Here is a 15,387-nt window from a genome sequence, read left to right on the forward strand (position 1 = left end):
ACCAGTCACCACAATTGCCCACCCAGTGGCGTCGATTTGCCCACCCAGAAGCAAATGCAAAAATAAAGGTCCGGCCAGACGTCCGGTAGGTACTACCAGTTCGGTTTCCCGGGGAAAAAAAACTTGCTAGCAGCCAGTGCCCCAGCCTCCAATCACTGCAGTGCAAGTTATTTTTTACAATGGATGCATCTGAATGCAGGGGCGGTACTCGGTAGCAGACTTGGCGTTTGGGGGTGGGGGCAACTTGGCAACTTTGCCAACCCTCGGAGGGGGGGGGGAGGGGCGGTGCTAGCTTACAGGGGCCCCTTGCCATAGCGGCCTCAAAGGCCCGTATGGAACCCCAGAGGCCGATGTGGGCTCTCAGAGGCCAGTGCGTGGCGCCTATAGGTGTAAGTCATGAGTCTCCAGCCAGAGAACAAAATAGGGCCATCAGTGGCCGCACAGCTAGAAATTTTAGCACCCCATGTCAAAAAATTGACACCCCGGCACCAATTTAAGGAGTCGCGCTGCCACAATCGGGTTTGAAGGCTCCCATAATTGGGTCCCTGGCACCCATATTAGGTTCGAAATGTCACGTGACGGGGGTGCCATGGACCCTTAAAGTGCGATTTAACCCTAGAACGCCTAGGGGGGGTTGTATCAACCCCCCCCCTGAGGTTTTTTCGGAGTGCACGCTAAACGGCTTGTCGTAGCGGTCTGAAATTTTCAATACCCTCTGGGGCAACCTTTGCGCATCTTTTGCCGAAAAAAAATTGATCGGGTCATGTCAGGTCACGGAGTTATGACGTCATAAGAGGTACGGCCTCCGGCCGACAGTTACCAAACGTGTGCGCCGAATCCCTAGGTTTTCTGCCGGTGATATCCACATTGTTTGATGGATCATGATGAAACTTCCCATGCATGTTGGGGCAAGCATTGGCTATCGTGTGGTGCAAGAAAATTGACCGGGTCAGGTCAGGTCACGGAGCTATGACGTCACAAGAGGAACAGCGTCCGGTACTATTTTTGAAAAGCGCCCGAACCACTATTTTGCTAATTCTTGTCACCTCAATGGGAATATGCAGCAATATTAGCTTCTATAGGGAGCAAATGGACCTCCCAAATCCAAAAATACAATCAGATTTCAAAAATTTAAATTTTGATTTTTTCGAATTTCTGCCGCCGACTGTGACCTTGCCGACTTCCGGCGCTCCCAACGCGCCATTTTTAGAGCTAGGGAAACGAAATACATACCAAACGATAGAGAATTGATCAAGGAACACGATAGTGAAGGTTTCAAGTCGATATCTCCCACCGTTTTGCCGCAATCGCCGCGGAAAGTTGAAAAAGTTTGATTTTTTCGGAAAATTTGACCTTTGACCGGTCATAAGTAGGTCAAATGTTGACCTAGGACCAAAAAATATACCACCAATCGCGAGATCTCGTTGAGAGCAATCCGTTGGTTTTTTCCGCTAAGCTCTACGACCTTCCGTTTCGAAACGCCAGGGGAGGGGTCGTAACAACCCCCCCCCCCCTGGTCGTTCGTGTTATGAGAAATGGCCTGGTCGTGCGAGGGTTAACCCGCGCGGGGCTGGGGTCTCCAGCCGAACGCGCGGGGCTGGGGGGGGGGTAAATTTTACCCCCCCTGTTATCTCCCGAACTAACGGTCCGATTTGGAAAATTCAAACGCCAATCGAAAGCTCTCATCACGAACTACTAAAAACATGTACTTAATTTAAAGTTTGAGGTCAAGGTCAAGGTCAGGTCAAGGGTACAAATTGCAAGTTTCTACAGTATCGGCCTTGCACCGTAGTTGCCGAAGAATGGAGTCATGGACTGAGACTGATCGCCCAAAACGTGTTCTTAGGCTACCAAGACAATATTCGTTGCATACAATATCATTCAGAGGTCAAGGTCAAGGTCAGGTCAGGTCAGGTCACGTCACCAAAGAACAAAATATAGAAAAGGGCATGTGCGACACATGTTTTATGGGTCACTTTACTCATAGAATTCAATAGGCACACTCAATAAGTGATATGGACCACCTCTGGATGAATTTCAGGTCGAGGTCAGGTCAAGGTCAGGTCAAGTGAGGTCAAATTTTGAAGTTGGTTGTTAAGGCCTAAAAAGGTGTCTATCTGATGCAGTTTTTCACGGCAAATCGAATGGTGCTATTTTTGTTTCCGTACGATTTCTAGAACTTCCAAGAAAGTCATTTTTCAAAAATTTTGTGTGTCGTGACGTCATAAAATTTTGAATAACTCCCACATTTTTGAACCGATTCTTCTAAAATTTGGTATGTAGGTGCACATAGACCACTTCTCTGACATATATTCCGGTTTTTTCGATAGACTCAAAATTTTGGATTTTATAATGATTTTCCCAAAAAAGTCAGTTTTTTGAAAAAAAATTAGGCCAAAATCCAAGATTTTCAAAAAACCGAGATAGCCATTTGATAGACAAAGTAAAATTACGTATAACCTTTTTTGTTACGTCTTGATTCCTTTAAAAATGAAGATGTTAGCGGCGTTTGAACTTTTGCCGTTTTTGAGGCGAAAATGACGAACATGACGTCACTAAAACGTCAATTTCTCAAAAATTTTCCGACGGATTTCGCTCAAATTTTCAGGGAACGTGTCAAATTGATGTAAGAAAAGGTACTGAAAGTTTGGCGGCGCTGCGCGCCGCCGTTTTTCAGATATCGCAAAAATTCGCGAGGGGGGGTAAAATTTACCCCCCCCCCAGCCCCGCGCGGGTTAAATACCAAAAAAGGTGCCCGACACCGAAATCTGTACTTACCTGGCTCCTTTGAAGATGAGAGGCCGGGGGTTTCCAGACACCCTTGCACTGTGACGTCATTGAATCAAGGGAGTCATAGCACCTTTTTTCGAGAGTCTGACTCCCTTCAGGGTGTCCTGAAGAGAGTGGGACACCAGTTTCAGGGCAACCAACTCCCTGTTCGTGACGTAATGGTATCGGACTCCCTTCAAGCGTATGCGACGGGTGTTGGCGTGCTGACTCCCTTGAAGGTATCAGTGGACCCGCTAATTGGTATTTGAAGCAGAGGCGTTTCCAGGTTTGACCAAATGGGCGGTCTCACTTATTTTAGTCGGGTTCACTGTAAAACTATGCATTTCAGAGCCCATGAGACCTCTTTTTGTGATAATTTATAATATTTTGTCTCGATCACCACGTCTCGATCCGCCTCTGCGCCGTTGCCGACAAAGGAGCCAGGCTCCCTTGTGACGTCATGATCACGCGGCGACGCGCACGTCGCCATTTCCGGTTGAGGTGCTCGCGTGGTGTGTTGTGAGTGTGACTGCACAGTGCACTCCGTGATAGTCTGGCGATTCCTTTGAAGAGAAGCACACTGGAGAAACTTAGTCTGAGGTAAGTTTTACCTATTTCAGCATTCAATGCTATGAATAGCACATATAAATTCAGTAGATAATGGACGATGAATCCCGAAAGATGTGCTGTGCTCTGCTAATTGTTTAACATCCTGTATATGTGGACCTATATACCTGGATTATTACGGAGCGAGCGAAGCGAGCGGAGTCTTACGTAGAATAACGGAAATTTCTGAGTATGAGCGGCCGGCCGGCCGTGGTCACGCTTTTGCGAGGCTTATATCTCAGCAACCACTTGACCGATTTACATGCGGTAATTTTTGTGGGGTAGCTTCATTCCTTCTACCAAGTATTGGACTATTCCCGATGCATGTGGGTGACCCCTTATGCACGTGCCACGTGCAAAACGAAGAGGTGTCACTTTTGTAATTGTTGCAATATCTCGGTAACTACTTGGCCGATTGCGCTGAAAGTTGGCATGTAGGTAGGCACCCACTAGGCACTGCATATCCATGTGCCAGAGTTGGGGTGCTGCTGCACGTGCGCACGTGCAGGGGTCGTTTCCAGATCTCGAGAGCGGCTGGACCGATGGCGCTCAAATTTGGTACATGGTTAGGGACCGGTTAGTAGGGTGCCGTGCAAAAGTCAGTTGGGACCCATTTTGCACGTGCGCACGTGCAGGGTGCCGCTTCCAGATCTCGAGAACGGCTGGGCCGATTGTGCTCAAATTTGGCACATCGCTAGAGACCGGTTAGTAGGGTGCCGTGCACAAGTCAGCTGGAGGTACCCCCTCGAAATTTCGCACGTGCAAGGCTCACCCTCTCGCTCGCTCCGTTAGTCGCCCCAAAAGGCGCTATACTGGTGTCAGATACATGCCATTGATTTCGAAGTCGGATTTTTCCCGGTACATAAGAATAAGAAAGGCACACATATCTTTTCAGCATAAAGCGAACACTGTTTTCATTTGTTTTCATTGTCCTGGTATTTTTGGAATGCGCAACAAAAAGGTGATCTCGATGTTTTTTAACAAAGCGCTGGATAATGCGGGTTCTAACGATCTTTCGACGAAAGCCTTTATATACAGGGACAAGCCCTTCAATGAACTGACAAATTAACGAGCATATATGAATTTGCTAGCTCAGCAAAAAACTAGGTATTAAATAAAAAACTAATTAAAATGCCAAGTAAAATGTTGTCAACTATCTCTATCTATCCGTGATCCTACCGTGATCCGTGATCCTCTACTATCCTACCGTGAACTCCCAGTTTTTTTTTTCTTATCAGCCTACCCCTAATCCATTGCCACGCAGTGGTACTATTCCCCACCACCAAGGCAACGGTTTAACTAGGTACTTGCGTTTCCTTTTCAGAGCGAGCTTCCTGGCATCTTGGCTTTGCGCAGCAGGTGAAGAGATTGAGGAGCTACCGCGGGAGGAGCTTCCACACATGGCCCATTGGACGCCGGTATATACAGATCGATACAAATGGAGTGAGCCTCGTGGGTCACCGCATCGCCGACACGACCGATGGAATAGAAAAAAGAACTCATCATTATTCACCATGGTCAGTGACCCAATTCCGTGCTCGCTATAAAGTTGCAGAAGAGTTTGCTGCGTAATTGGCGCAATCATGTTATTGTTCAATTACGTTTGTCAATTCGCAGCGAAAGAGCTGCGCCGTGTCACCAAAGTGCCTAACGTGCTGAAGTGCTCAGACATTTTAGCGCCTGAGTCATTCCACCTTATAATATTAGGTCTCCCGCGACGAGAAGTTGTAACGCGCCGGGTCGCCCTGCTGGTATCTAACTACGGTACGGTGTCATGGCATACAGTGTGACTGTTCGTTTTAATTTAATACTTACTTGAGGTGTGAAAGCTCTGGCATATGCGGTGGAAATATATGCAACGCAGCAATGCTTTCTGTGTGTCTCGACCCATCAGTAACCGTGAATGGGTAACCGGTATTGGCATCACTAATCAAGCGCCATAAGAGGGTGTCAGCACTGGGCGCAGAGCACCAGAAAAGGGGCCATTTAAGGGGTGCTTGACACCCTCTAGGGTGCCTGAAACCGTAAAAGAGTACCAAAGCACCCCTTTTTGGTGTCATTAGAGGGGTGTCCGACACCCACGAAGTCGTGCCGGATGACCCGAAGCTCCGTTATTCGGTCACTTTTCGACACCCTTTACGGGCGTCTGATTCCCCTTCGAGCCCGTTTTACGTATCAGGCCCCCATATTTCAGTGCCAGGACGCCCATATCGGGTGTTATTTTGGCCCCCAAAAAATGGTAGCATTTTTGACAGAGCCTAAAAACCAGAAAAGGGTGTCATTTTTTTCTTTCCGTGCGGTTTAGAGACCTTATAGGCTGATTGGGGACTAAATAGGGCCTCAATTTGGAGCCCTCAGAGGCTAATGTGGGGCCTCAGATGTCAGTGTGAGGCCCTTATAAGACTGACATGGGTCGGTCTCAGAGGCAGAAAATGGGCCAGCAGAAACCGGTTTGGGACCTTAAGAGGTCGGTTTGTGCCCTCAGAGGCCAGTTTAAGGCCCTCAGAGACCAGTACAGGGCCTGAAAATGGCAGTTTGAGGCCATCAGAGGCCGACTTAGGCTCTCAAAGGCTAATGCGGGTCCTTACGGGCAAGGATGGGACCCTCAGGGGTCAGTGTGGCACCCTAAAAGACAGGCTTGGGCTGGTGTTGTACCCCAGAGTCCAGAAAAGGCCAAGTTGAGCCCTCAGAGCCGATGCAGGTCCTTAACCCTCGCCCGCAGGGGGGTGCGCTCCGGGCTTTTAACATTACGAAAAGTGGAGACATTTTCGCTAGCGCTGTCAGCATCGTAAGCATTCTAAACAACAACTGCAGTAATCCCACCAATCAGCGTACGACAATACTCGACGCTCATTGGCTGATAAGCCAGTGACGATTTTGGGGGCCAGAGCGTTAGAGGTAACCTAAAGCAGCACGGGCCGCTAAGTTTAGGACTTGATTTTGATATTATTTAGGCCAGTCTGATAAAAACTCTGGTCGGTTATGAAAACTGCAATTCATTCTAGTAGTGGTCCGACAAGTCTTTTTGCTTTTTTCTAAAACAATTCGTTGAAAAATGAGTTATTAGATGCGTACTCATGCCAAATTTGCCCCGTTACCATGGCAACCTGAGTTTGTTTGGTCCCCAGAGTCGCGGTTACTAAATTCATTGTTGTCCCCAGTTTTTCGTCGGGAGCGTTCTACCTGGTTTACATAGCCTTGCTCGCCCGTATAGGGGGGGGGGGGAGTCGAACGGACCCCCCTCGATTTTTTGTGAATAACTCGCGTAAAAAGCGGCCGCTCGCGACGAAACATTCAGTACACTCGCGTTGATCAATTATACACCTACCCTGCAAATTTCATGACCCTGACCTTAATGACCTTTGACCTGTGGCCTACTTTTTGAGACCATGTTTGGCCGGAATCGCGATTCGGCGTGTCGGCTCGCATTAGCCGCGCGTATGCAGTCTTTTCGTGGTTTTTCGTGCTCTTGGGTCCATGACCTGACCTGGAAGGTCAGCCGATGACCTAGGACCTTAAAATTGGGTATCATCGGCTATCTCTCGTCACGGGCAACACGCTTCTTTTTTCCGCGAAGCTCTAGCTCGATCAGGGACGAAACGGCAATGGGGGTCCAACGCCCCCCCCCCCCTCTATACGTTCGCGGCTAGAAAAACACCAATACAGGGCATGGTTAAAGGCCGGCATCGGGTCTTCAGAATCCAGTGCGGGGCCCTCAGAGGCTAATATGGGCCTTTACAGGCCAGCATGGGGCCTCAGAGGTCAGTGTGGGACCCTAAAAGACCGGCATGGGCCAGCAGGGTAGTGCGCTACAAGGCCAAGAATGTATTACAAGTAGATTAAGGTCAATATAAAGCCGTATTTAGATCAAGAGGACGCGTCAAGAGCAGTGGCGTATCCAGGGGGAGGCCAAGAGGCCATGGCTTCCCTCTTTGGGATCAGACATACAAGTGGGCCCTCTGGGTCACTTGAGTGCAGTGACGTACCCAAGGGGGCCACAGGGGCCCCTGAGGTCCAAGGATAACTCAGGGCCCAGGGGACCAGCGTGACGAAGGCGTTCTGGGTCTCCCTGCCTTAATTCCAGTACTAGACAAAACGTCTTTTACTCGGAAGAAAAACTAATATCAAAGAGCGATATCTATCACAGTGACGAACACAGAGGGCCCCTAAATACCTGAGGGCCCCTGGCTACCTGAGGGACCCCTTGGTTACCTGAGGGTCCCCCTGTTCACCTGAGGAGCCCCTGATTATCTGACGAGCCCCTAGTTACCTGAGGGGCCCCTGGTTATCTGAGAGACCCCTGGTTGTCCGAGAGGTTCCTGGTTGTCTAAGGGACCCCCTGGCTACCCGAGGGGCCCCTGCGTCACCTGAGGGGCCCTGGTTATCTGAGGGGCCCTGGTTACCTGAGGGCCCCTGGTCACGGGACCCCTGTTTACCTGAGGGGCCCCTGGTTACCCGAGGGACCCATGGTTATCTGAAGGACTCCTGGTAAAGGACCCCTGGTTACGAGGGCCCCTGGTTACCTGAGGGGCCCCTGGCTACCCGAGGGGCCTCTGGTTACCCGAGGAGCTTCTGGTTATCGGAGGGGCTCCTAGTTACCCAAGGGGCCCTGATCCCCTGGATGGCCCCTGGCCAGTCATCTGAAGAAGCCCTGGTCACCTGAGGGGCTCATATGCTTACCCGGAGAGTACCTGGTTAGCTGAAGGGCCTCTGCAGTCACATGAAGGCCCATAGTTGCTCGAGGAGCCCCTGGTATAACCGGCTCCTGATATTATCAGAGGGTCCCCTGGTCACGGTAACCTGGTGGGCCTCTGATCAATTGGAAAGCCCCTGCAGTCACCTGAGAGGTCCCTGATTACCTAGAGGGCCCCTGGTCACTTGGATTCAATGGCATAGCCAGGGGGAGAGGGGACACGTGTCGGTTATATGGTTTAGGGTCCCCTCGGGCCCGAGGGGCCCTACGGTGCCAATTGACATCAGAGGGTCCGCGCTGGCCACGCTTCAACTGGAAAGGAGTGAAAAGACACCACGGGCTTTTGAGAACACGTCATGGGCTCTTATGTAGCCACACTCATCTCCAGAAGGGCCCCACCCCAGGTGCTGAAGGGCCTTGCCGGCCTCTGAGGGTCCTTGAAGGCTATAGGATCAGCTGTAAGGGCCCCACACCTGTTTGTTATGCCCCAACGGCCCACACCAGTGTTTCTAAGGGCCCTCACAATGGCGCCTGGGAGGGCCCTCACCGTCACCTCTAAGGGCCCCACACCAGCGCCTCTTAACCCGCGCCCTGCTGGGGGTGTTTGAACACCCCCCCCCCCCTTGTGGGTTTTCGCGAATATCTCAAAAACGGCGGCGTGCAGCGCCGCCGTTTTTGGTACACCTTATCCTACATCAATTCTACACATGTTGTGAAAATTTCAGCCCAAGGTCATTCAAGGTCAGGTCACCAGGTTACTTGAAGTGACCTCACCTCATAAAAAGTTTAAATGTCTGTCATAGCTACACCGAGTGACCGATCGCTTTGAAACTTTCAGCGATTGCTAAGAGCAATAGCATGCACAAAATTTTTATCTCAGAATTTTGATATCGATGACCTAAGGTCAGGTCAATTTTGCGACCTCCCCATTATAAGTCAATGGGAGAAAATTGAAATGCGCCTCTTTTGGACGAAAGACATTATAAACACTCCCAAACACTGAATTACAAGTGGTTTAGACACACTGAACATGAAAATGGTGTCCGTGACCCCTGTTTATGCCCTGAGGTTATCTTAGGTCACGAATGGTATCTAACAGTTTTTCGCAAATAACTTTTGATAGAGGCATGCTAGAGCGATGAAAACGCCTTAGATGTGTTCAGCTCGACGATACGGATCGACTGATATGCAACATGACCCTTTCCGGTCAGGTCATGACCTTGACCTGAGGTCAAATTTTCAAGTTGACCTTTCAAGGTCAAGTTATAGTTCATTCGATGCGTCTTGACGAGAGGAACACGATGCCGGCAAAAGTAAGCTCGTACAAGGCTTGGGTCAAAAGTTATTGCAGAAAAACTGTTTCCGAAAAAAATCGGCTATTTTTGCAGTTTTTGCCCCCTGCAGGCAAAACCGTTGACGTTAGGTGAAATCTGAGAGAATCATTTAGAAAGGGTGTTAATAGGGCTATCGAATGCGCTTTTCTGCGACGCTGTAGCTCTATTGGTTCCCGAGTTATGCGTTGGCTTCTTGGAAATTTTCGACATTCGACCCGGAAACCTGCGAAATTTTGCCTTCAATGATCTCTGGTGACCTGACCTTTGACCTGACCAAAAAATTGACCGAAGTAATTTCCTCATTATTTTTTACGCTCTTTCGAACGCCGCCTTCCGCGTATCGCTACGTGGCCCAGGAGCCGAGTTAGAAGGGGGGGTGTGTTCAAACACCCCCCCCCAGCAGGGCGTGGAAATCCAGGACCCCCAGCCGGGCGCGGGTTAACGGCCTACATCGGTGGCTCTGAAGGCCCGCTCACTGGCGCCTCCGAGGGCCCTATACCAGCGCATCTAACGGCCACTTACCAGCGACTCTGAGGGCCTCTTACCGGCATCTGAGGTTCCCTTGCCGGCCTATGAAGGGCCACTGGTAACTTTCAGGGCCCCATACATGCCTATGACGGCCCCTACCAGCGTCTTTAAGCCCTAAGGCCCCCGCAACGGCGCCTGTGTGGACCCCACATCAGCGCATCTGACGGCCTTTCACAGACACATCTGAGGGACCAACACCGGCGACTCTGAGGGGCTCGCTCGCTTCGCTTCTTCATAAAAGACCGTGCATTTTATGCACATTTCTCAGGCAAAATGAAATTTTTATCTGCCAATTTTCCACATTTTCTCAGGGCTTAGACAGACAGACAGGCAGACAGTGAGACAGACAGACAGAGGGGCCTGTCCGCAAGGGGGACCGGACCCACTGTGCCCAATCCCCCCCCCCCATCGCGAAATGTTCTATATACGTCCCTGCCTGGGTTGACAGTGGCCCCCAGGTAACCCGGGCCCCTTCGAGAGCAGGTTGCCCCCTCCTGGGCGAAATCCTGGGTACGTGCATGCTTGGGTGTCCAAAGAGAAACGGCCTTCAGGGCCTTATGCGAAGTACTGGCCCAAGCTTAAATAAAGTCACTACGTCATTAAGTCATTAAATAAAGTCAACTAGGTCAAACTATCATAAATTTGCCGTTTGATGGCCCTCAGAGGCCGTCTCAGGGCCCTCAGATGCTAGCGCTGAGGCCCTCAGAGGCCGCTTTGGCGGTCCTACAGAAGCTTAGACTTGGACGTGGGACCCTTTGACACTGGCGTGGAACCCTAAGGAGCCTGCGCGCAGCCCTCTAAGGCCAACCTTGGAGCCCTCTTAGGCCAGCGCGGGGCCCTCTAAGTCCATTGTGGGGCTTTCTGAGGACAGCGTGGGACCTTCTAAGGCCAGTGTGGGACCCTCATGTTCAATGTGGGGCTGTCTATGTCCAGCTTGGGGTCTTCTAAGCCCAGCGGCGTGGGGCCTTCCGAAGTCAGTTTGAGGTCCACTGGCCGCTGAGACCAGCTTGGGGCTCTCTGAAGACAATGTGGAGCCCTCTGAGGCCAGTGTGAGGCCCTCTGTGACCAGCGTGAACCCTCTGAGGCCAGCGTGGGGCCAGCTGTCATTTGACTTCAGACGCTGGTGCTGGGCCCTCAGAAGCCAGCACGGGGCCTTCATAGGCTGGCATCGAGCCATTAGAGGCCACTTCGAGGGCCTCGGCAGCCATACTTCAGATCTTATGCATGTTTGAACCCCCTGAGGTAGGAGTGGCCCTTAGAAGCCGGCGCGGAACCCTCAGAGGGCAGCATGGCTAGAGACCGGCGTGGGTTCGAGAGCGGCATAGGGCCATCAGACTGACTCAAAGGCTCCCAAGATCCAGCGTGGGGCCCTGGGAGGTCAGCAATAGCATGGATCTCCTGAGGCCATTATGGGGCCGGCTGAGGCCAGATTCGTTCACTCTGTTGCCGAAGAGGGGCTTTCAGAGGCCAGAATGAGCCTTCAGAGTTTTTAGATTGCCAAGTGTGCCTAAAAAGGCTCCCTCACTTGGCGAAAGTGGCCAGGAACCGCACCTGTGCGTGGGTTAAGTATGCTACCACTGGGGCCCCTAAGGTAAGGGTGGGGCCCTTGAGCAGGTTTGGCCTCCCCCTTTTCAAAATCCTGGATACGCCACTGGTCAAGAGTAAGCTGACCATGCCTCCTAAAAAGAGGCAGCGAGCATTACCTACCTATTCGATTTCTGGTTCAAGGAGCAATCATAGTAAGTTTAACTCTGCACATTTGCAGTCTTCTTAAAATTTTAAATGTATTGTAGACAATAGGCATATAAGGTGAAATACACACGAAATACCATATAACACACGACAAACGTTAAACTATAATTTTGTTTCCAATAATGGCACAGTTGGTTGACTGTGAAAGTGACATAAGCCTTACCCCGCCCTCCCCCCCCCCCCAGTCGCAGGTGAAAATGGTTGAACCCCAAAACAAGTGACTGGATCTGCCCTTGGGCAGGGGAGCGGCGAAAAATTGTGCCCACCCAGTGAAAAATCATTAGAGGAGGCCCTGCAACAGATTCGCCATTCATTCGCGATGTTCGCCGAATCATGGATCAGCTTCGACCCGCGCACGATTAGGGGGGCTCCCCACCCGTTTTCTGCAAATCGGGCTCTGCCAGCGAACTGTTCGCCTCTGTCGGTAAACTGTTCGCCGATTTCCTACACGACGTGATTCGGCGACAGGGTCGTGGCCAAAATTCGGCAGTGTAACTTCATGAAACATTCGTGGCGGTCGTGACGAACTGTAAAATTCGCGCGGTGGGCACCGACTGGTACTGGTTTGCAAAATGCCAAGACCGTGGAAAAAAAGATCCCGAATCGGTCCGCGGCATAGGATGAATTACATCTCTATGCACATTCGTGTACCGAAATTCGGCAGTGTAACAAGCTCTTAAGCTGACTTCCGGCGCAAAAATTTCAGCTTCAATATTTCATTTTTCCCTAAAATAGAGCCGGCTTTACCGCCGTCACGCACCGAGGCGTTTCATGTGGACTGGACGTTCCGTTAGCTGCCTGTTTTCTGATGTGCTGCTGACAGAGCGAGTCGTTTCTGAACTCTGCTCTAATCATTTCAGCCGGACTCCAGTACACAGAACAGGAGTTGCGCGACCTGAGGTGAGTAGAGAGGAATGACACAGAGAAATATATATATATATATATATATTATATATATATATATATATATATATATATATATATATATATATATATATATATATATATATATATATATATATATATATATATATATATATATATATATATATATATATATATATATATATATATATATATATTATATATATATATATATATATATATATATATATATATATATATATAGATATGCATTAGAATTTCAACAAACAATGCATTAAGAATAACATTCTGCCAAAGTTTACTCATATATATATATATATATATATATATATATATATATATATATATATATATATATATGTGTGTGTGTGTACATTCGTGTACCGAAATTCGGCAGTGTAACAAGCTCTTAAGCTGACTGCTTCTATATATATATAGAAGCAGTCAGCTTCTATATAGAATATATTCTATAGTCTATATATAGAATATATATATATATATATATATATATATATATATATATATATATATATATATATATATATACATTCGTGTACCGAAATTCGGCAGTGTAACAAGCTCTTAAGCTGACTGCTTCTATATATATATATAGAAGCAGTCAGCTTCTATATAGAATATATTCTATAGTCTGTATATAGAATATATATATATATATATATATATATATATATATATATATATATATATATTCGTCTATATATATATATATATATATTCGTCTATATATATATATATATATATATATATATATATATATATATATATATATATATATATATATATATGTATCGTCTGCGTATAAGAAAGATGAAAAAGCAATTCGTAGCATTGTGATGAATAACTGTGTCCCCATCAACCCGAATGATAACCTGAAAATGATCATTTACTATAAGAGCCCCACTGTATCTAGCCTTGTCATGAAAAACAACTTGAGTCACGTTTCATCGTTGTTACGGTCGACCAATGTAGTGTACAAGTTCAAATGCCCTGTTGGTGACTGTGTACACTATTCCAATCGTGCCTACATTGGACACACCGTAACAACGATGAGCCGTAGGATCACAATGCATCTCCAGGACGGTGCACCTTTGCGACACATGCAGCAGGAGCACAGCCTAGAGCTCGCGCGAGATATGATGGTGCAAAACACATCTGTCTTAGCACGATGCTCGAACAGGAAGAAGCTGCAGGCTCTGGAGGCCGTGTATATTCGTGACAGTGATCCCTGGATCAACAGGCAAATGAACTTGCGTGGTTCGCTGATGGTGTTTGATTCGGCGCCTCTCAGAGCCCGGATCTAGATTCCCTAGACTCTAGCCACGTAGGTCTGTAGTAGCTAAGAGTTAGGGCCCCATGTATGTATCCGACAGTAGAAGTGCTCCTGTTGAACGCAGCGTGCAACATTGCATTTAACCAGTGGAGTGTAAGATGATTTCACCGTGCCGATAGCGACTAATGTGCATCATTTACGATTATGCGAATCATTTATAGTATTATTTATCCCATTCTTGTGTATATGTTCGCCTGAATTTATCACCTGATGATGTTCGATGTCCGAACGAAACGTCGTATATAATAGAGAATCATTCTCCAACATCCTTTTTGAACATAATAGTGAAACAAGACAGCTAATCCGACGAATCGAGAACCTTCATAAGAAAGTCAACAACGCTCAAACTGCTGTTAATTTTAATCTCAAATATATATATATATATATATATATATATATATATATATATATATATATATATATATATATATATATATATATATATATATATATATATATATATATGTGCATATTTGTGTAAAAATGACAGCATAACGGGCGTTTGCTTGCTTTTTTTTGCAAAGTTCTCTAAACTTCGTACAATCTTCTTGCCATCTGCTTCAAATTCATGTAAAATTGTGCCTATATTGTCGGGTAACGTTTCGTTAATATCACCATTAACATCTTCAAACATATAAAACAGACACAATATCACTAAATATGACATTCGTCTCGTCTCGAACATCGCAAAGAATGAGTTTCCTTTTTTACATGGATCTAATTCAATTTGGTTTAGCACTTTTAAGTACAAACGCACATGAGTATTGCAATAGCGCCTTTTGCGATAACATTTTCAGCGCAAATATACAGACACTCGACGTACATATTCATTGTACGTACACCGACACACATTTCGTGCAATACATACATTCAGTTACATCATTCAGTTACAATCATCAGTTCAGTTACATTCAGTTACAATCATCAGACAATCAACACATGTTTCAATGACAGTTTCGCATGCATTAGGCCTACACATAATCAGCTAGCACACAAGTCTAAAGCCTAAGTGCTATCTTGGCGCCAGGGGTCTTCCATCATGTAAGGACAGAGTACCCGTCATGTTTATTTGCCGGTTGATAGCTGGGTCTCTTTCCCTAATGAAGACGGCTTCATGTATCGCAAGTTTATGTTGTTTGGGACTAAACTAGGGGCTATGATGCTGGTATTCAGACATGTGCATGGATCCAAGTAATGGCTCTATGATCTCAGTGGATCTCAAAGCAAACTGCACTTTAGGATCTATGATGCCACCGGATCCAGCGTGATAAAAATTAATCTGGATCTATGATCTCATAGGATCTGACGATAAACCAAGAACATGGATCTATGATCTGAGTGGATCCCACCATGCACCACATTTGAAACCAGGTTTACAAGTGTTTCTGTGTCAATGAGTGCCAGAAAACTATGGATTATGACGTGCAATCACATAAAATCTCTAAAACTGAACGTTTTTGAGTTGCAGC

The 15,387-nt window shown here is 47.5% G+C and overlaps 1 protein-coding gene across 1 annotated transcript in view; it reads left to right on the forward strand.

Moving 5' to 3' along the window:
• Positions 1 to 15,387, forward strand: part of LOC122379094 (aspartate aminotransferase-like) — a 250,586-nt gene that overhangs the window by 150,296 nt on the left and 84,903 nt on the right. The window contains exon 5 of the mRNA XM_043361024.1: positions 12,543 to 12,582. Coding sequence (XP_043216959.1) covers positions 12,543 to 12,582 — 40 coding nt within the window. The remainder of the gene's footprint in view (positions 1 to 12,542; positions 12,583 to 15,387) is intronic.

The sequence above is a fragment of the Amphibalanus amphitrite genome, unplaced genomic scaffold (assembly GCF_019059575.1).
Source record: "Amphibalanus amphitrite isolate SeventyFive unplaced genomic scaffold, NRLGWU_Aamphi_draft 000071F_arrow, whole genome shotgun sequence".
NCBI classification, from domain to species: Eukaryota; Metazoa; Arthropoda; class Thecostraca; order Balanomorpha; family Balanidae; genus Amphibalanus; species Amphibalanus amphitrite.